Raw genomic sequence first — 21,749 nt, 5'->3', positions numbered from 1 at the left:
TATCTGTACACATGCGCATATATCAATCTTTCTTTGGTGTGATCAAAGCTGGTACGGCGCATGGACTAATACTCTCTCGAATGTGCCTTTTATGCAGCAACTCCTCCACCTTTTCCTTGAGTATATCATGCTCTTTTGGGCTCATTCGGTAGTGTGGCAGATTAGGAAGACTTGCTCCTGGAATGAAGTCAATTCGATGTTGAATTCCTCTCATTGGTGGTAGGCCTTGTGGCTCTCCAAGTATGCCCTGAAATTCAGCTAGTAGGTCATGTACCTTTGCTGGAATTTCAACCTCCGGTTGCACTTCTCCTTTCACAACAAGTGCATCACACAAATTTGCCTCCTTCAAGTCTCCCATAAACTCATTAGAGGTGTGAGAAATAGTTAACACACTTTTCTCCTCCTCTTTAGAGCTATTACGATCTGATTGGTTGGGTAGAATGATGATCTTTCGCTTGTTCCAAGTGAAGGAGTATGAATTTTCTTTCCCTCTATGTGTGGTATCCACATCAAAGTGCCAAGGTCTCCCAAGAAGAACATGGCTGGCATCCATATCAACCACATCACATAATACATTTGAGCGGTAGTACTTGCCCAAAGAGAGTGGCAGGTTGCATTGTTTGGTGACCCTCATATTCACCCTTTTCTTGATCCATCCAATAGTGTATGAGCTTGGGTGATCATGAGTCTCAACTTTTAAATGGTTCACCAAATTTTGGGAGATAAGATTCTCACAGCTGCAACTATCAATTACTAATTTGCAAACCTTGCCATTCACTGTGCATTTGCTCTCAAATATTTTCTTCCTTTGTGTGTTGTCGGGCTGCGGTGTTGAGCACAAGAGGCGTTGAATCACACATACCACCTCTTCTCCCTCTTCTTCACAAATATCTTGTCCTTCCACATCTTCAGATTCATATTCTTCATCACCTTCACCATCATGGATTGTGGTGTTGACAAATTTCCTCAGTGGGCAGTTGCTAGATACATGCCCCTCTTCACCACATTTATAACATTATCACGGGCTTAGCCCTGCTCTTACCACCAACTTGTTTTGGGGCAGGTTGTTTTTCCTTGGGTTGAGTGGTCTTTTCTTCCGTTTAATGGGAGTTACTCCTAGGTGAGGCTTCCGTATGAGAATATGGAACCTTACTTGCCTTTCTTGTTTTTACCAACCTCTCGGCCTTTAAGGCTAGAGCTTGTGCTTGATCAAAGGACCAAATTTGCTGCATCATTAAATGATCCTGGATAACATCACTGAGACCATTGATGTACCTTGCAACTTGTTGATCTTCTGTTTCAGCAAGGTTCCACCTCACTTGTAGCCTTAGAAACTCCTCTGTATATTCTAAAACAGTCATATTTCTTTAGGCACAATTCTGAAATTGAATAAATAGGATTTGATCATAATCTGCAGGCAAAAATCTCCCCTTTAAAAGACTCTTCATTTGCCGCCAAGATCGCACACAAGGTTCTCCTCTGAGTCTGCGGTCTTCTTGAAGGCGATGCCACCATGCACCAGCTCCTCCTTTCAGCTTGTATGCGACCAAAGAGACTCTACGGTCTTCTGGAATATTCATGACTTCAAAGAAAGTCTCCACCTCGTACAACCAATCAAGGCACCCTTCAATATCAACATTTCCATTGAAAGTAGGGATCTCAGCTTTCACCTTGTATGTATCCCTCGCATACGTAGTGTTGGGTACTCTTGGATGTGCATAGGGGTCAGGTTCTTCAAGGTCCTCAACATATTCTTCATATTCAGAAGTTTCAGCATAAGTTGGCCTTCTTGAGGTACGCTGAACAACATGTGGTTGAGGTGTTTTTGCTGCAAGATGACCTCCCTTTCTTCTCCGCTGAGCATCTTCTCCATCCTTTGATGATTCTTCATCATTGGCAGTAGGAGGAACACCCTTTCTGATCATCAAAACTAGCTGATCAAATCTCCGGTTAAGATCTTCACGCAACGCTTGGATTTGCTGTTCTGCAGCATCCATTCTCTTTTCCAACTCCTACATTGCTTGCTGCAGCTCCCTCTCAGTGAGGGAACCAACAACTCGAACGGATCAGCAAGGCTCTGATACCACCTGAACCAGCACAAGGTTGTGGAGGAACAGTTCCACCGTATTGCTACAATGTGGATAGCACAAATGTTGAAGGAACCGCTTCAACGTGCTGCGCTAGATATCGCTCTAGGGGCGTAAGCTAGATATCGCTCTAGGGGCGAGGGCTATCAAGAGTTCAATCCAAACTCTTAACACAAGATCTAATCCAAGATCTAAAACAAGAACAGAAAGTTCTCTTAGGTAGATGGTACATAGTCTCGTTCCATATATAGAGGTTGGACCTCTATTTATAGGCTGCATGAGCCCTCACAAGTTAACTCCACTCACAACTAGAACATTTTAGGGAACACTACTAAAGCTAGGAAAGAGATAAGTTACAACTCATACCTAGAACACTCTAGAAACCCTATAATACATATGACTAAAGGATCATTTTATGTGGAACGATATAGAAGTGTGTAGAAGCCAGTACTAAAGTTTAGTTATATTTTATTTTCTCTACTGTCCTCCATCATACAATCACTAGAGTGAGTCAAAGGCGTGCCGCAGTCCTCGCCCCTCCTACAAATGAGCCAGAAAAGCCTGTTGTAGTGGAGGTTGTTGCAGTAGATAGATGAGAAATCATTGTGATATGTCACAAATGACTACCCATCAAAGCAATAAAAATGACAATGAAGGGAGTTGTAGATCAAAAGAGACAGACCTAAAATTGTACCAACGAGCACGAAAACCAACCGGGTCCCAGGAGATCACAAGTCCACGCGCTCTACACCGGTGCTAGGCACACCCCATAAGCGTGAATAGGGTGGGGAAGACCTTATTCTGACACCGGGATGTCACAAGAAAGGTAAACCCTCTCGCCGGCGAGAGGCTAGGGTCCGCCACACCTTCAAGGCGTAAAAGGCCATCGGTGGCAAGGTGGGCTAGCAGCATCTCCGGTGCAGGAACGTATTCATCTTCTCTAAACTCCTGGGTGTCGCCTTTCTTGTCTCTCCTCTCACCGGTTCGTGTGTAATCCAATTGTTCTATTCACTGTATTCTTGATGGCATGAATAAAGAAACAAAAGTTTATTCGTCTTCTCTAAACTATTCGAGAACCCAACTATACAACTTCGGACATGTATTGTACGATTTTACGTGCATTCTCTATCCAAATTGTAGAATGCAACAAATGAAATTCAATGAATGATACTATCATCAAAGAGAGGAGAAAACTAAAAATAGAAGCTGTAGCGAACATGGAGATGTGATCTTACTAGCTTTAGTGCAAAAAGCTATAAAAATAAACTTCCTTTGTTTTTTATGTGTGCTTCTACGTGCACCGGTTTCTCAACTGCCATTTTGCTTTGCAGGAGAGTGGTATGCCAAAAGTTAAGTTGAAAAAGAAACTAGACAGAATAGAAGAGGTCATAAATGATGCATGCAAAGTTTTGGAACTGATGAACTTGCCAAGTATAAGTGGTGCAAACCAGAGCCATGTTGTTGCCGCCAACTCACGAGGTAGTGGCACCACTTCACGGCCTCTATCACAGATAATCGGACGAGATGAAGATTGTGATAAAATTGTAGCAATGCTTCATGAGAAGAATGAACATGGTCAGCCTGACACCAATAGTGCTCCATGTTATTCTGTAGTTGGAATTCATGGCATCGGCGGCTCTGGGAAATCAACCCTTGCACAACTTGTTTGTGCCCGTGAGAAAAAGGATAGCCATTTTGACCTTGTAATGTGGGTTCATGTTTCTCAGGATTTTAGTGTGCGTACCATTTTCATGGAGATATTTGAGGCCGCTACAGGTACTTTGTGCACTGAATTTAAGAACCCTGACACCTTACAAGATAAGTTGGAGGAGAAACTGCGTGGAAAATGTTTCCTCTTGGTACTAGATGATGTTTGGTACAATATTAGAGATGTGACGCAGTCTGAAAATCTGCAACGTATACTCTCGCCGTTGAAGGCTGGAGAGGCAGGAAGCAAGATCCTTGTGACTAGTCGAACTGAAGATGCATTGTTGGCTCTAGGTGCCCCGAAGCATAGATGTATTCCAATGTCTGTCCTAGATGAAGATGTCTTCTCGAATTTGCTCATGCATTATGGACTCCACGGCGTACCTATTGATGATTATACTCGTAGAATGCTGGAAGACATTGGGAAAGAGATTGCAAAAAAACTGAAGGGGTCGCCTCTAGCAGCAAGAATAGTCGGAGAACAGCTGCGTCTAAGGCAAAACGTCGAGTTCTGGAGAAGCGTTCGAGACCGGGACCTTTTGAACGAGACGATGGGAGCTCTGTGGTGGAGCTACCATCATCTTCGTGAGCAGGTCAAGCGATGCTTTGCTTACTGCAGTATTTTTCCTCGAAGACATTGCTTGGAACGTCACGAGTTAGTTCAGCTTTGGGCTGCAGAAGGGTTTGCCAGATGCACTAGTGAAGGGGAGGAAATGGAAGATGTTTGCCAGGAATACTTTGATGAACTATTGTCAACCTCTTTTTTGCAACTTAAAGCAATGGAATATCCCCATGAGAAGGACTACTATTTAGTTCATGATCTGTTGCATGATTTAGCAGAGAAGGCAGCTGGAAGTGACTCTTTCAGAATCGAAAATAGTTTGGAACTGCAAGGAAAATGGCCAGCACTACCTCCAAACGTCCGCCATATCTTTGTTCAGACCTACGATGAAGAATTGATTACTAAGAAGATATGCCAATTGCACAACTTACACACTCTCATCATTGGTAGGGAAAATAGTCTGGAAGCGGTTGGGGAGCAAGTCCTGAAGTGTATGTTTAAGAAGCTGAGGAAGTTGCGTGTGCTTATCATAACTGCCAGAGATTTAATGAGCTATGTCCCCCCGGATGTGCCAGTCCCAGCATGTATTGGTCAGTTAAGGCACTTGAGGTATCTTGCTTTTAGGTCTGAAATTTATCATGCTAGAGATCTGAGGATAATTTTACCTGCCACTTTTAACAAGCTATACCACATGCAGATTCTAGATTTTAGTAGCGCCAATAAAGTGGTATTTTCTTGTGAAGATATTTGTAGCCTCATCAATTTGCGGCATGTAGTCTGCTTTGAAGATGTGGATATTCCAAGCATCGGAAAGATGACATCACTCCGAATGCTGGGAGTCTTCAATGTAAGAAAGGAACAAGCTCACGAGTTAAAGCAACTCAGGAATGTAAACAAGCTTCGCGGCAAACTCTGTATCAGGTGCTTGGAAAATGTTGAAAGCAAGGCAGAAGCTCTCGAGGCCAATCTGGCCGGTAAGGAAGGGCTCAGTACACTAAAACTATCCTGGCGGAGTGGTGAAGCGAGTCCAGAAGTTCAGGCAGAGGTAATAGAGGGTCTTTGCCCACCCAAGGATCTCGAATCACTGACTATCGAAGATTACAAAGGTCCGAGGTATCCAAGTTGGATGCACAATGATGGCCCAAAGCACGTGAACCATCTTGAGCTCATCGACTGCAGCCCACAACCTGGTCCTGAACTTGGTGGGTTTTGCACTTGTCTCCGTGAGCTCACGATTTCGAGTTGCAGCTGGGCCGCCTTGCCAGATTACATGGAGCATTTGACATCACTGCGGAGCCTGGAAATCTTGTATTGCCATAATATTCAATCTCTTCCAGCACTACCGCAGTCTCTTGAGCACTTAACACTGAATGGCTGTAGAGTGGTGTCGATGAGCTCGTGTCGCCTGGAGCACCTGACGTTACTGCAGACACTTGATATCTGGTCCTGCGATAGTATTCGATCGCTTCCAGCATTGCCACAGTCTCTTCAGCACTTCACACTGAGAAACTGCAATGACGTGTTGATGAGATCGTGTTGCATGAAGCACCTGACGTCACTGCAGAGCCTGGAGATCTATTGCTGCGATTGTATTTGGTCGCTTCCAGCACTGCCTCAGTCTATCAAGAAATTCAACCTGATAACCGGTGATAAAGAGTTGGTGAGTTCGTGCATAACAGTTGGAGATCCAGATTGGCAAAAGATTAAGCACATTCCGTACGCATCAATAGAAGGTAAATCAAGTATACTATTAGTATCATGCTGTGTGTTCACGTAGCATCATTGTTGTTTCACGAATCAAGAGATACTAAGCTATGATCGTTTCTCTGTTTTCTAGACGTTCGAGGCTCGTACATTGTGATGAAAATGGGAGTTTTCTCTGTTTTCTAGACGTTCGAGGCTCGTACATTGTGATGAAAATGGGAGTTGTATAAAACCCGAATGAAGCGAAGCAGATTGCTAGATCTTCATCACAAGAGCCTGAGACGTCCTAATGCGTCAAGTCGTGGCCCTTAAACCTGCCCGAGTGAAGTGCTGCTGCTGTGCTGCAGTCATCTGCAGCTACACACGGTGCAAAATTTGACCGTGTGCCAACGATCGAACCGACTGTATTTGTTCCCCGTAGGCTATGGTCCTTATAACGTGAGCACTGAATTCCAGAAAATGTAAGTCCTGTAATAATGTTGTGAAACCATGAACACTGTAGCGTAGGTGTCTCATATGGTTTTCAATGATGTACAATGTTGAACACCCAATCTGCTTTGTTCCATATGGTTTGCAATACACTGGTGAAATATAAGCGCGTCCTTGCATGAATAAAGTACAAAATAATTCCTTCCTTTTTGTACTGGTCGGAAAACATTGCTCTGTAGGGTAGAACTATTCGCAGGGCGAAATAAGCTCAACCAAACGGCCGTTTGCGCGGACGGGGATGGGGATCCGGTGCCTTGCAATTCACACTACAACACGGTAGGGATTTCGGGGCACAGCTTAAAGGCACATTTTAAATATGCCCTAAAATGTTTCAATTCATGGCACATGTTTAAAGTGCCCTAATAAAACGTACCTATGAGGACACATATCCAAAGTACCCTAATAGATATATAACTATGATCGCACATATCCAAAATACCCTAGTAGAGCATACTTATAGGGGCACATGTCCAAAGTGCCCTAATATCTATGTAGTTATGAGGGCAGATTCTGAAGTGCCCTAACAACTAGGCCAACCTTGTCGGGTCAAGCCTGACCCAACATAAGTCATAAATGGACGTGTGGCGTCCAAGGGACCAGCGCCACACACCCTGCCATGTCGGCCGCGCCCGCCACAGAGGCACACAACGCAAGACACAATGTGTGGCACCGCTCACTCGGGCGTCAGACAGTGAAGTATGGTGCCGCTCACATAAGCGCCATGTAAAAGATGTAAAAGGGTTACTCGAGCGAAATAGTTTCATCGGAAGATTATTTTGTGCAACAGTTTCGCTGAAAGATTATTTTTGTCAAAGTCGCCACAACCGTGCCCCAACTTCCCTCCCTGCCAGCGTTGTTGTATATCTCCTTTGACATGGAGTTGTTGGCATCAGGCATCAGGAGGCGAGCATAGCCTATCGTGTTCTCACTTGGCGGACCTCAACACATCAGCCAATATTTCCTCCGTGCTAAAATAAATGTCTCGTTTTTTATCTAGATTTGCATGAATATCAATACTTAGTTGTATGTAGACATAAGTTGACACTTATTTTAAAACAAAGGGAGCACGAAATATCGATCTGCCACGTTTGCGCTCTATACTAACCCTGTACGAATCGCACGCAACACACTCCATCATATTGGTTTATGTACCTAGACAAGGTTTCTCCAGCCACGGGGTCAGCGCAGAGCCATAGTGTGTGGTCCGTGTGTACTTGGTCTTTGATATGAACACGTGGTTACTTTCTCAACAACAACAAAAAGAGGGGAGAAAAAGATCAGCCAGTAGTTGCTGCCTTGCTGGCAATGAAGCACTTAAGCGCCCACCCAGGAAAAAACCTGTACTTGAGGGTCAGCGAGGAGGCATAAACTGAGAGGAGAAAGAAGTCCTCCTAGTAGTTGCTGGGGATGAAGCAATTGCAGCGCCCGCCCAGGCGACTAAGGCCATGAATCAATCCCTTAATAATCAGCATCCATGCCAAACAATGTTGTCCAGCTTTCCAGACAACACCTACTGCAGATCCGCATGGCTACACTATGATATTTGTTCTATTGAAAGGGTATGATGATAGAGAACCAAAGCGGCTCTTCTCTCCATTTCCCTTCTCTCCAGTAGAGTAAGGCAAACCGGAGCGACTTCGCTTCTCCACCTTCACCGCCGGTAAGATCTCAGGTTCCTCTCCCCTCCGTCAGCCGCAGCGGCGGCGGGAGGGTAGGGGAACCTAGGATCTTCGATTCCAGAATGTAGATAGGTGTGCATGCTGCTGGAGTGTCGGCGGCGACGAATAAAGTCTCCGCGACTGGGATCTGCCATATTGGCGGGCGGATAAGCTTCCCTGGCGGCAACGTCGGGGCAGCATCGGCGGCGTTTAGGTGGGTTTTTGTTCTCCCCAATTTGCTGCTCCCGTGGTGGATTGGCTCCGGATCCGGCTGGGAATCGGGTGAGATGCGTCTTGGAGTTGATCGGCGGCGTGCGCCAGCTTCGTCCAGAGGATTGCTGCACTAGAGTGGGTGGCGAGGTTTGAAGGATGTGGCTCCGGCAATCTTCCTCGATGTATTCGACAGGAGGCGGAGCTACGCTCTAAGGAGTGACGGGGTTCCTCCCAGACGACTTTTGAGGTCCACAAAGGAGCAAGTCTCCGATGGTATCTCCTGGGAGCGTGGTTCGTCCTTTTTCTTCTCCGGCAGCCGGGATTGCGACTAGACGCGAGGTGGATGTGCTAAAGGACCTGAAGGGCTAACTTTGTAATTTTTTCTTTTATTAGGGGTCTTTGTGCAAATTCCTGTGTCTGCTGTCATCTGGATCATTCCAGATATGGCCACGTTTGCTGTAATCTCCAAGGTTAAGCTAATGATGTTACGTGGTTTTCTCAAACAAACAAAAAAGGTATTATGATTCATCAGCGTCACCTCACCACAGATGTAGCAGAGCATTGAGAAAGTGAACTTTTTTACTTTTCTATCTGAAGTTGCACATTGTTAGAGAAGATTCCCAGGCCATTGCTTACTTAATATTAATGGCCAACATAGCAATAGGAATAACTAACCGAAACACCAGATGGCCTACACTAATCTTTGCAGGGAATAGTTTTTACACATAATAGCAGGAGTATATGCGATTTGCAGGATTAATTGCGGTGAAGAGTCAAGGATGACACAAATAAATAACATCATTCGGTCATTACATAGTCTTCTTAAGAAATAATAAAGTGAGGACTCCAACAGTAGCTTCATCCTCAAGCTTAAACACAGCAGCACATAGCACAGCCTAGCAACTACAAAAATCCCCAAAACAAGGCATAATAAATCCGAAATTGTCCATAACCACGACCTTAAAGTAGAACCCCCGACCATTTATCACTTCCCCCCAAGAAAGAAAGTTGGTGACGTTTCAACAAAAACAAAGCCCTGTCAGGCTCCTTACCATATGTTCGGAAGAGCTTTGATCTACAGGAGGTCGGCAACGTTGGCTGGGAGCTCTTCAATCACAACGTTGTAGAACTTCTGGATGTCAAACAGCATACGCTCATCTTCACGGGTCACAAAGTTGATTGCAACACCCTTCCTTCCAAACCGTCCACTACGACCGATACGATGGAGGTAGTTCTCTGGCTGGGTCGGAAGATCATAGTTGATGACCAGGGACACTTGCTGGACATCAATACCACGAGCAAGCAGGTCAGTGGTGATGAGCACACGTGAAGAACCAGATCTGAACTCCCTCATGATGATGTCCCTAGTATTCTGGTCCATGTCTCCGTGAGTAGCAGAAACTGTGTGATCCCTGCCCCTCATCTTGTCGGTGAGCCAGTCCACCTTGCGGCGGGTGTTCACAAAGATGACACTCTGGGTGATGGCAAGAGTCTCATACAGGTCACAGAGTGTGTCAAGCTTCCACTCTTCCTTCTCCACATTGACATAGAACTGCTTGATACCCTCAAGGGTGAGTTCATCCCTCTTTACAAGGATCCTCACAGGTTTGTTCATGAACTTGCGGGTGATCTCAAGGGCTTCAGGAGGCATGGTAGCAGAGAAGACACCAACTTGAATCTTTCCTGGGAGCAGCTGGAAGATGTCATAAATCTGCAGACAACAAAATGAAGATCAATACACATACACAGATAATAAATTATCGAAGAATTTGAGGAAGGAACAACTATAATGGAATAACTTTGAGAATGGTTCAACTTATGACAATGAAATTGAACAGGTGCATACTTAATAAACTTAAGCTTGCCAGACCTATTCCTGATGACTTGGATCATTTAAAAGAACATTTGTAGGTGTTAACAGGCAATGGAACTGCTACATAAAGTTCAACCCAAAATATTTATCTTCATGTTTTCTTTAAATTCAGTCAAGTACATCTAGTGTCAGATCAAATTAAAAGCAGTAGAAATATAATATGCAAAATAAAATACAACAAAATAGATAACGAACAGACTATGAGTGTTGACCTGATCCTTGAAACCACGAGAAAGCATCTCATCAGCTTCATCCAGAACAAACATCTTGATGTTGTCAGGGCGAAGAGACTGCCTACGAAGCATGTCAAACACACGACCAGGTGTGCCAACAACAACATGCACTCCACTTGCAAGAATTCTCTGGTCCTCACGGACAGAGGTTCCTCCAACACATGCATGAACTTTCACGCCCAAGTAGTCACCAAGTGCACGCATGACCTTCTCAATTTGCTGTGCAAGCTCACGGGTGGGAGCAAGGACCAAGGCCTGGCACTCAACCAAACCATAGTCAAGCTGTTGCAAGATACCAGAGCAGAAGGTAGCAGTCTTTCCTGTTCCAGACTGTGCTTGCTGGATAACATCAAGACCCTTGCAGAAAGGAACAATACCCCTCTGCTGGATGGCCGAAGGCTTCTCAAAACCTACATACAGCAAAACGATGACAATGTGAGATGAATACCAATTAACAGGTCAGAGGAGCAAAGCAGAACCGAGGTCATACGTACCATAAGCGTAAATTCCCCTGAGAAGGTTTTCTTGGAGACCCATGTCATCAAAGCTCTCATGAACTTCATCGTAGGAGGTGAAGAACTCCTCAGTCTCACCTTGGCTCCTGTAAAAAGGAGTGTAGGTAAGAAAATAGTAGACAGATAGAAGTGCAAAACCACACTTCGCAAAAGGTTAAATGCAAGTAACAGCTGATCAACAACAAGCAGCAAAGCTTAAAACTTTCAAGCTAAATTTCTTACAGCAGCTCCTGCATTTTGGAGTCATAGTTCTTTGCATCAAACTGGGAACCTTCTGGTGCCATTCCTGCCATGGCTGCAGCAGGAAAAATATATGTTAGCTCAACCCATCAAGTTAAACGGCAAGTGCAACATAAAAGAGTTAGCTTTGGTTAACAGTAACTGTAGTACTAAGCTCCCGATACTGACAAATAGACTCGTGTAATATGAATGTGTACATCATGCATTAAAGAAGATAAGCTCAGCAAACATAGAGAAATAAAGCATATCAAATTGATCAGTTTGCCACTCCAAGGATATAAACCGAAACATATAATTGGAAGTAGGAAACTGACACATGGTAAGATCAAGAAGATGGTCGATCAAAACAAGCAGAGTCATTCATTGACAATAGAAGGAAAATAAAAACATCGAACATAGCTGCTACTACTACACATAGCTTGTTCTGTTTTTGGACGAGTCTAAACAGAAAGCATGCCGATACTGTTGAAGCCATTGCAAAACAATATAACTTTACCTTTAGACGCAAACTTATAATTTATATCCGATGGTTTTTCACATTATCAAGATAAACAAACAGTAACTATCCAATCTCGTGTTACACATAACTGGAAGCAGCCTCTTTTATGTGCTGTTTCCACTGCAGGTGACCTCGCAACAGACAGCTACCATGGATTCATTCATATTCCAGCATAAAAAACACAACTTTAGCAAGCAGGCACCGGCAAGCAAGCTCACAAAGCCAACCGGACATCAAACCATAATCAAACACAGCTCGACGCAAATTGTAGCCAGCTATCTACTCGCTAGCTTTTTTGGCACAAGGGAATAAAAATCCCTAAAACGCGTCGCGCATCCAAAGTAAATGAACTCCATATTAGCGATACCAGGCAGCAAGCACCTATCAACCGAGACACGCGCTACACCGATCCTGCCGGCCGGAGACGAACCCTATCAGCGTCAAACAGCCGACGCAACCCTAAGACCACCGCCGGAAACCTAACTCATTAGAGCGAACCGGCGCAGATCCAGCCGTCGAGCGGGCCAGATCCGCCGAATCACGGGAGAACGCCCGCAGACACAGATCGGTCCGGCGGGGCGGCGACGAAGAGAAGCGAGACACGGCACCCAACGGAGAAAGAGAGAGGGCAGACAAGGGAGGGAGGGTTGAACCTGAAGCGTCGGTGAGGGGCTGGAGCGGATCGCCGGGGTTGCGCAGCGAGGAATCCGAGATCGAGGTCTCGGATTCGGCGGCGGAGCGGAGGCGATGAGCAGGAGAGAGAAAGAGAGGGTTTGGGCGACGGCGGGGAGAGCCGCCTTTTATTCGCAGGGCACGTAGTGGAGCGAGACTCTGGGGGTAGGGTTTCTGCCCCAACCGGGCCCTTCTTGGGCTCTAGGGCCGAAGCCCGTTTCGCTCTAGGACTCTCTGTTTTTTTTTCACTTTTTCTTGTTTTATAATAATTCCTTCCTTTTAAAAGTTTATTTATTTTCATTTCGTTTAGGTCTTGACATACTCTAAACAAGAGTAGTATATTATTGGCATGCCATGTCACTAACTAAGGAGAGTGCAACTATATACTCCCTCCATTCCACGTTCCATATTAGTTGTCGTTGATTTATTATAAATCTATACGGCTGGCCATAGTGCTAGTATTATAGGTAGTATCATGCATTCTAGGCCACAAAAATGATCATGTGGCATGTAATTAAGGAGGAGAGATAGGATTAGAGTAACATAGGTAAATACTGTATCATAGCGCATGTTACGAGAAAAGTAAATAACAAATAGATCTTGTACATAGATTTACACTGGGATTCTACAAAATAATAAATTTAGAAGGTTATGATACTACTCTATAATACCACACACTAGAGAGATAGTATCATAGATAAGTATCATGATTAGCCTACTAAATAGCGACAACTAACATGAAATGGAGGGAGTATATTGTACAAAGTATTCTTTGTTTAACTGACAATTGTTTTGAGCTAGTTCCAAATTTCACAAAATATGCTTGTCTGCTGCAAAGTTTTGTTTTGCTACTTAGCTATAATTGTTTTGTTTTCATGATTGCCTTTTTTTAAGGGGGAGAAAGTACAATTCTGATCTGATCGTGTGGAGGAGGCATATGCTTCAGGCACTGCCGAATCTACAAAGGAAAATGGCCAAGCATAAGCATGGTCCTATTCCAAACTTTCCCCATTCTTTAAAGGAAAAAGGAAAGGTCCATCTTTGCTCTCTGGCCACAGCCACATATGTCTCCCTAGGCATCTTTTCTAGCTGCAACACCCAAGGAAATCTTAATTTGGAACCCATAAATTTCTCATGAATTTCACAACCACCAAGATACAATTTGGCAAGGAGGGAGTATTCAATTCATACATACAGTTCTGCACGTGGCAAAGAGAGCCTCCATGCTAGGAGGCAAAAGCAATTACCAAACTTCATTTTCTTCACTGCAAAGTGTTGAGTACAAAAAATAATAAATCGGACTCAGATGCCAACCATATGCAAATACTACTAACTGTTCACTATACTTTACAAAGACAGGTGAATGGCCACTATAATAAGTTACAAATTTACATTAGGACCGGTGAGCTGGTGACTGCCTGGTTGGCGAAGCAGCTCTGCTTCTTATTACCCTAGCTAGCAAGTTCAAAGAATGGTTTCAGCTTATTGCTATCATTACACAATGAAGGCCACCCAAAATTAGGAGGACGAGGTATATATGGTACCCACATCTGCACTACTCCCAGCTACAAATTGGCAGGGACCATGTTTCAACCGGTTACGCTTGTTCATGAGCTCAAGCAATGCTTCCCGGGCTCAGTGTAATTCACCTCCAGCTGCTCAACCTTCTCAAACTTGAATCCGCGGATCCTGGTCTCTTCATTCTCTGAGGTGTCCTTGTGGTCGATGTGCCGGATAGTCCAGCCCTTGTTTTCTACATGACCAGTGACTTTGACCTGCAGTAACAAAGAGTTCACCGTTAAGATGGCAGTAACCACAGAAATTGGGTAGTTTTCTCTCGGTTACCAGTGTTTCGCGTAGCTACCTCTGCTTCGTCGACGGAGTTGACAATGAGAGCACCGTCCAAGGAAAGACCGTCGATGATGATGTTCTGGCCATTGATAACCAAGACTGATCTCTGGGATACTGAAGAAGAGTTTCCGTGCACCTTGTGCTTGACATCCTTGAATGTCAGACCCCACCTCGGGCTCCAGGTTATGCGTGGCCAAACCTCCACCTCTTGACCGTTGAAACTACTGATTACAGGGTCTGATATTTGTGCACCAGCCTGGAAAAGAAGGGGGGGGAAAGCTTGTTGAGCTGGAAAGCAGACAAGTTGACAAGGATTAAGTGCCTGCTAATGTCATCACCTTTCTTAAAATAAGGCTGTTTGCCCTGTAGATTGCCATCTCTCCCGAGGTTGCACTATGAAAAGGATTGCCTTTTGGAACCTACAACAGGTGTATCAATAGACGTCAAGCACAGAAGTACCAAAGCCAACTGAAGAACGACTCTTGCATAATAATATCTGTATAATAGTAACCAGGTGCAATTTCTTTACTCATGATAGTGACATCAATATGCATATGAAATACAGATGGCACCATAAGAGTGCAGAGGAACTTTAGTTCTCAACGACTCACAACCACGCAAAGTCAATACTGACAGCTAACATGGCTATCAAGATACATACTTTAACCTGGATCACAATTCATCAATGTGAGCATACATTCAGATCAATCACTCTTTTCTACCAATCATAAATGCCTCTTTATGCAAGTTTTGAAGTGCAGAGTAACTTTTAGTTATCCACGTGTCACAGCAAGGCTAACTCCTCTTCTGCTTACCATGCATAAATACTTCATATGCAGGTCTACAAGTATATGTGACCTGAAATATTTAAATTCAGTGTAAAGGCCAGAAATCATACTTTGGCTGCATCTTCAGGATTGTTCTTTACAGGAGCATACGCAAGCCAAGTATCCATCACCTATATTAAAAAAAGAATGGCAAAAGAATGAGAATAGAGCATTACGGACACGAAACATGAAAACTTACAACTCAAGAGGAAACTTTCTTCTTTTGCATCTGAATCATATATACGAAATTACTAATAGGATCAATGTAAGGACCATGTATAGTGATGATGCCCTCCCTAGAAAAAAAACAGCCGCATGATTGCACATGCCTATTTCTATAAGCGTGTGGGTGTTTCAGTTTGTTATTTCAAGGAAGGTATATGAACTTGCAGTTCCAGCCACAGCTCTATGGTTCGAAACAAAGTGGTCTTGACAAAGATCATACAATGTAATACCAAATTCTGCGAAGAGACTGCAGATAACACAGAGAATCCAAATCCAATCTAATCTATGTGGCATACAAAGTGCACCATTAAGTGTTTGCAGATCTCATATGCAGGTATTAACTGTAAGTAATTAGGTACACCAGCATTACTTATGGCAGATTAGAATTAGATTCACCACATGCAACACAGTAGGATTTAGAAAGACAAAGTGGAGGAAGCAAAGGGAAGAAGCAACATCTTCTAGTGCAAGATGTAAAATCAGAAGTTATAAAGTTTATCAGCTAGCAAGAATCATTCTTTCAAGAGGGGTCTCAGCTGTAAGCAATTCCTTACCGTAAAACCAACTTTCGCTGTTGGAGGTAGTGTTTTTGGATAGTCTTGCATCATGCACTCAAGACGAGTGGAGGATTTGAATGCTGTCTTCGTAGAGTCAGTATACCTAAATAGGGAATATGGTGAAAGTGGAAAAAGATTAGAATAAGTACTTTGAGTTGTTGTCAACAAAACTGACAATATCACATCAGGATATATGAACACCATCAGAAATTATTATAAACAGTACTTCTGAGATAAGTTGTAAATCTTAATCAATGATGCAACTAGAAAGATAGTATAAAAACACATGTTATCAGGCAGATAAGATAAATTAATGTACACCGATTGGACCCAATATCAAGGAGAGGAACTAATTTTAGAGCAAGTGTTGCATAAAGAAATAATAAAAATACCACTAAATTAGGTTAGCAAGTTCATTCTGCAATCTTAAATAACACTGACAGAAACAACTCTCACAACCGAACTGAAAGTGGGACACATGTTGCAATAACTAGCAGCAAATAGGAAGCCTTGGAGAAAATATGCCGAATAATTACTTTGGATTTACAAATTCAGAAATGGCACCATGTGTTTTCTTGAGCTCCTCGATGTAAGGTCCAAGCTCCAGTATCAACTGCAAAAGTGCGGCATGAAGTCAGCATAAAAAAAGGAAGATACATTATGCACACAAAAGCTCACAACAGAGTATTGTTCTTTTTCAGCACGATGAAGAACATGTAAATTGCTAATCAGCGGTTATACTACAATTTAGGTGACAGCAACACCCATGGTATCCATAGTGTTTTAGCAAAACTGTTACCTGGTTTATATTACCAGGGTATGGAGAATAGCCCGTTTCACTATTTGCATCTCCATCAGGATGCCCAGTTGCGCGAAGAAGTGGATCAAGCTGATTGTACTCAACGTTGATCACCATTGTTCTACCTACACATAAGAACATATCCATGATTCCAGGCCAATTTTGACAGAACAAAACAGTTGAACATAAGTAAAAAAACGTGTGAAAATGCATTCTTTCGTCAGAATTATAGATTCTTTTTATTTCCGCAGTACTGATCTGCTCTAGAATCACTATTTGATTCATAACATTACTGTCTACTTTATCAGAAAAGCTGGACCTGTAAGTAGCTCAGATGAATTGAGGTTAATATAGCAAAATTACCATCAACATGAGTAAGTTTGGTTATTCCACCAATGGCTTCCTTTGCCTTTCGAGGAACAGCAAGAGAATTAACATTGTAGCCCTTGGTTGCACTGACACCTAATGCTGATGGTATTGCCTACAAAAAGATGGTAAAAATAAGTTCCCAGTTCCCCACAGTAATTGTAATACAGATGTAAAAGGCATTGTACAAACATTGAAGAGCAATCCATTTGTGTCCTGGAAAAAGAGAACCCATTTCCGCCCTGTATTCTTCCTGTCAAAATAATGTGAAGTATCATAACAAAATATTCATATGATTTATGTGCACATGGTTGATCTTTGATTGATTACTTCACTAATATTTCAGTTAACAGTTAATTTTCTTCAAACAAGGCAACTTGTCTAATTGAGAAAGTTTCTTCAATGAGAAAACGTAACCAGTTCTTGAATCAACAGGCATACCATTGCTCAAGCAAACCACTTGAATAAAGAAGAGAATGAACATCTCCATGCCCATGTGGCTTTGTCTGCCAATCACAAAACAGAAGTAAGAGAAATGCAAACCCGGAAACGCAAAAACAGCAATAAGACATCACAGAGTTTGAACCGCGATAGTAATAATCATTCTATCAAAATTGGCACCTGGATCTTGTACTTGTCATTTGGATCTAATGCAAGCCTTGCATCATTGTCCGCTAGACATGCCACTTTTTCCTGAAACAAATAAGAATTAGTCAGAACCAATAGTAACAGCTGTATATTTTTTGCCCCTAAGAAGCACATGGTATAGAAGGCAAAATAGACAGACACCTGCTTCAGAATTTTGACTTGTGATGGTTCCATTCCAAAATAGGAATTTGACTCCAAAAGCTTGATGGTCAGTGCATTTGTATCATCCGAAGTCATAATAACAAATGGGATCTTTGTATGACATTCCCCTGCACACTCAAGGAATGAAAAATAATCAGTTACTGCAATATCTGAATTTTCTTGAGGCCAGCAAATGTAAAGAATCTCTAATAATTAAACTGAACAGTTAAAATCATGCCAGATGAACCATTACAACAAAATAAAAATTTATGTTTCTATATACAACCTGTTCTCTAAATTTTTATAAGGTTGGGAAAAGGAGAGGTACAATTCTATCCTATCAATGCGCGGATACAATTAAAAACCAGATACCAAGGAAGATTGGTTTAACACTAACTTATCTGATTCAGGTATTTATTTGGGCCTAAGTTCTTGGTTTAGTATACGTAAGTAAATTATATCAAATTAGTACTATAAATACAATGTTGCGTCTCAGCCTCACATTCTTAGTGATATGTATGTATTTGAATGACACCCTTTCATTAGATGATAACAACAGCCATTCAAGCTACTTCTACAAGCTCAGGTTAGCTCATTCAGACCAGTCAAACCAAACAACAGGAAACATAGCAGAGAAAACCGTCGCAAAATGAGTAAACATTGAAATAGTGTCAGTGAAAACCAAAATATTAACATATTACACAAAAAGTAGTATTAACAATGACAAGTTTAATAGGAAATAAACAAAAAGTGTCAGTGTGAAACTAATCAGCAATGACAATCATTATAAGAATTATAGCAAGTGACTAATCCATTGCACATGTACCATAGTCTACGTACCCTCCAGTTTGCAGCTGGCCTCTTGTAAAGCCAGAATAGACTCTATGTAGTGTTGAAGAAAGCATTTCCCAGTGGTTGTTTCCCTTGGGAGTGCTACCTGTGCAATGAAATAAATAATGAAATCGGTGAAATGGTACTTTCATAAGCTTGCTCGACAAAACAATAGAGTTCCACAGGGAATGATTTACATGTCAGCAAGCAATTAAGATCTACACAAATTATCTGCTGCATAGTGTTACAAGTTGATAATGGGCTCAAAATGCCAAATCTAGTGATACTCAAGCATTCTTAATCATATGCTAACTTCAAAGTGTGTGTGTGCCTTGCTGAATTGTGGAGATGGATTTCTGTATTCCCTATTGTTCATTGTGCTTACGGAAATTTTGCTCTGAACAGCATTATTATTTTCTATGTCTGGCGTGATGTGCGATATTGCTAACTAACAAATGAAGGAAAACATCTGTAGCATAAATACAATGTGTGAAGGTGGAAATATTCTAATGAAATAATCACTACCACAGCTGCATGACAGCAAAACACTAGATCTACTTAGAGCATCCGCTTTCTTAGCATTCCTAAATTAAGCGCTGGTGCGGATACATCAGATTTCTCTCTATATTCACTTCTTTGAGCATATTTTACCACAGACCTTGGCACCACCTATTCTAAGTTTTTTAAATTTGTCACAAATTAAATTTTGATATACATAATTTCATTAAAAATAATTTATTTGGTATAGCATTGTGCACTAAGTAATCTTAGCACCTAGCCTCACATCCCTTAGCGCTGGTGCTATCCAGTTTCTCTCACCTTTATAATCACCTTAGCACCTAGGATACGGATGCTCTAAAGCATCTAGACATCAAGTTAAAGAGTTAATTAATGTATACCAGCTACCATAGTAAACCATGAATAAAAACTTTTAGCATGGCGGTCTTTCCAATTCATGGCAATAAGTTTTCTACTAGGAACTCAATCCATGTTACCTTAATTCCTTTGTAACCAAGTCTTTCACCAAGCCCACCAGCTACAAGAACAAATATAGCATTGCGTGCTTCTTTTACCCCAGCTGCTTCCAACGAAAGGAAGTTATCATCACCAAAGGTCAATACTTCCCCTGAGGGAACCTAAAAATACAGTTACTCTGTTAACACGATGCATTTCTTTGAGATAATACAGGAGGAGGCATATCAGTACACACAAAGGTTCAGCGTAAAAAAAAGAAGAAGCAATCAAGGATTTGGAATCAACAATTGAGATCACATACAACACAAGAAAGTGAATCTGAAGAGAGACCAATAAATTCATGAAAAGGGGGGCATTAGGGAACTTACCGAAGGCGTGAAACCATCATATGGATTTTGTCCTGCCTTGGAATCATCTAAAAGCTTCTTGGCATTCTGGATGTATGATGCCAGCCCACCAGGATAGCTTGAATGAAGCCGATGAACCTATATAATGGAAACTTTAGCAGGAAAGGAAGAATCTTAAATTTTGTATGCGCTTGTGCTTGTGGGGAGTTTGCTAACTTGTTGTGTAAAAAAAAAAAGTTTGTTAAGTTCCAATAGAAAGCGGGTAGCATAAGAATTCGTAGGTGCCTCTGGTATTAAAACTTCTTCTCACAATAAAGTAACTATCGCTTTTCTTAGGTTCTTGGTACAATCTCTACAAATCCATGCGACTGAGATATTCCGTGGATACAGCGAAGACAAACCTGGTCAAAGAAGGTCTTTTTCTTGTCGTCGTCGACGCCCAGTTCCGGCCAGTGCTCAAACACGTGCCCCTGGCCTTCATTCAGCAGCATCTTGGCAAGTTCAACCTACAGCCACCAGGCAACAGGTGTTACAGTACAGAACACATTTTACACGAAAATATAGTACAGAACTCTCGAACCCAAATAATGTGCTTATGTGCGTAATCCATGCGTGAAATCAAACAGTAGAATGTCTGCTCAACATTCAGATTTGAGCCGGATGAAGTACAGTAGGGTCCAAAGAAGCTCTGTTAACTTTGCAGCAGGTGAGAGTGAGAGTGGGCCGGGCAAGGCAGTCAGCGTCACCACGTGAGGGAACTGCTGTCGCACTAAAATTTCGTGATTAAAGTATCCGAAAAGGGTGGCGGAAAAGATTGAATTTGGAAGGAGTGGTCAAGGGATACTGCGACTACCGGTCCACCGCTAGTAAGCAGGAGTTGCTAGTAGAAGTTTGCAGAGGAGTTGGTTACCTGGTCGTCGGAGAGGAGGCGCAGGTTCCTGCGCAGCGGGGGGCTGGGCTTAGCCCACTCGTCGCCGCCGCCGGCGGAGATCCCGAGCGCGGCGACGCCCTCCGCCGCCGCGTGGACGGCGCCGGAAGCCATCGCGCGAGGACGGGGAGGAGCACGAGGCGGACGGCGACGGTGAAGCGGCGGCGGTGGTCTGTGTCGTCGTCTCGCGGCGGCGGAAGAGAGTGACCGGGCAGAACCGTTGGCGTTTGCTCTGCTGCGGCTGCGGTGGCGGCTTCAAGAGGGTCGGTTGGACGGATGGAGACGGGTGCGTGGGGCCAGGCTGTCAGATTCGTGCGTCGGCCGGAGCAGTTCCACCGTCGGCAGCAACGACGGCGGAGGAGAGGGGGCCTTGGTCGAGACGACAGATGCGCATGCGCCGCTACGCGGCTTCCTCTGCTCTATTCCATGGATGGATCAAAAAAGATTAGTTTGAGTAAAAAAAGATTAGTTTTACTAGCGGCTGATCGCTGAAAAGGGAAATTTTATCAAGCATCGCGCACAGGCTACAGCGAATAGGTGCCGGAGGGCACCATGTGCGAAACTCTAAAATAGTGCCCTTTCAAATACTCCCTCCAATTCATATTAATTGACTTCAATATGGGTGTATCTAGACACATTTTAATTCTAGATACATTCATATTAGAGTCAATTAATATGAACCGGAGGGAGTACGTATTTAATAAATATATATTGCTTATGTCACTAGTAGTATTATATATCCCATGAGTTGCAGAAAAATGTACACTTATTTGTGGCGGAGGGAGTATGTGTTATATCATTA

General features: G+C 43.0%; 3 protein-coding genes across 4 annotated transcripts in view; 1 reads left to right on the top strand and 2 right to left on the bottom strand.

The window, feature by feature from the left end:
• LOC127312517 (putative disease resistance RPP13-like protein 1) overlaps positions 1 to 6,660 on the top strand; it is a 35,274-nt gene extending 28,614 nt beyond the window's left edge. The window contains exons 3-4 of one of the 2 annotated variants that reach the window (XM_051343033.2): positions 3,419 to 6,089; positions 6,247 to 6,660. In XM_051343033.2, the coding sequence (XP_051198993.1) occupies positions 3,419 to 6,089; positions 6,247 to 6,290 (2,715 nt within the window). In that variant the 3' untranslated portion in view covers positions 6,291 to 6,660. Of the gene's footprint in view, positions 1 to 3,418; positions 6,090 to 6,193 lie in introns of both variants that reach the window. The other variant, XM_051343032.2, reaches the window with a different exon arrangement.
• Positions 6,661 to 9,180: 2,520 nt separating this feature from the next.
• On the bottom strand, positions 9,181 to 12,589 carry LOC127312521 (eukaryotic initiation factor 4A). Its single transcript, XM_051343038.2, has 5 exons — positions 12,434 to 12,589; positions 11,264 to 11,336; positions 11,021 to 11,127; positions 10,506 to 10,936; positions 9,181 to 10,131 (listed from the first exon to the last, which is right to left on the bottom strand). The coding sequence occupies exons 2-5, from the start codon at positions 11,332 to 11,334 to the stop codon at positions 9,496 to 9,498; spliced, it is 1,245 nt and encodes a 414-aa protein (XP_051198998.1). The 5' UTR covers positions 11,335 to 11,336; positions 12,434 to 12,589; the 3' UTR covers positions 9,181 to 9,495.
• A 1,106-nt stretch (positions 12,590 to 13,695) lies between these two features.
• LOC127312522 (UDP-sugar pyrophosphorylase) lies at positions 13,696 to 21,213 on the bottom strand. The gene is made up of 17 exons (XM_051343039.2): positions 20,930 to 21,213; positions 20,421 to 20,525; positions 20,041 to 20,157; positions 19,693 to 19,833; positions 18,707 to 18,803; positions 17,867 to 17,994; positions 17,699 to 17,770; positions 17,519 to 17,583; positions 17,270 to 17,330; positions 17,075 to 17,192; positions 16,712 to 16,836; positions 16,449 to 16,525; positions 15,910 to 16,015; positions 15,202 to 15,261; positions 14,642 to 14,722; positions 14,317 to 14,559; positions 13,696 to 14,227 (listed from the first exon to the last, which is right to left on the bottom strand). Exons 1-17 carry the CDS (start codon positions 21,059 to 21,061, stop codon positions 14,060 to 14,062), a joined length of 1,896 nt encoding a protein of 631 aa, XP_051198999.1. The 5' UTR covers positions 21,062 to 21,213; the 3' UTR covers positions 13,696 to 14,059.
• Between the last annotated feature and the right edge of the window lie 536 nt (positions 21,214 to 21,749).

Source organism: Lolium perenne, chromosome 7, assembly GCF_019359855.2.
Source record: "Lolium perenne isolate Kyuss_39 chromosome 7, Kyuss_2.0, whole genome shotgun sequence".
Taxonomy (NCBI): Eukaryota; Viridiplantae; Streptophyta; class Magnoliopsida; order Poales; family Poaceae; genus Lolium; species Lolium perenne.
This window is presented reverse-complemented; position numbering and strand designations above follow the sequence as displayed.

Excerpts from the sequence above, each read along its gene's own strand:
- LOC127312521 (XM_051343038.2), bottom strand. The coding sequence starts at position 11,334 with ATGGCAGGAATGGCACCAGAAGGTTCCCAGTTTGATGCAAAGAACTAT. Across the intron at positions 10,937-11,020 it reads CAGGGGAATTTACGCTTATG|GTTTTGAGAAGCCTTCGGCC; the intron begins GTACGTATGACC and ends TGCTGTATGTAG. Across the intron at positions 10,132-10,505 it reads CTCGTGGTTTCAAGGATCAG|ATTTATGACATCTTCCAGCT; the intron begins GTCAACACTCAT and ends TGTTGTCTGCAG.
- LOC127312522 (XM_051343039.2), bottom strand. The coding sequence starts at position 21,061 with ATGGCTTCCGGCGCCGTCCACGCGGCGGCGGAGGGCGTCGCCGCGCTC. Across the intron at positions 20,526-20,929 it reads GCCTCCTCTCCGACGACCAG|GTTGAACTTGCCAAGATGCT; the intron begins GTAACCAACTCC and ends TGGTGGCTGTAG. Across the intron at positions 18,804-19,692 it reads TTGGTTACAAAGGAATTAAG|GTAGCACTCCCAAGGGAAAC; the intron begins GTAACATGGATT and ends TTCATTGCACAG.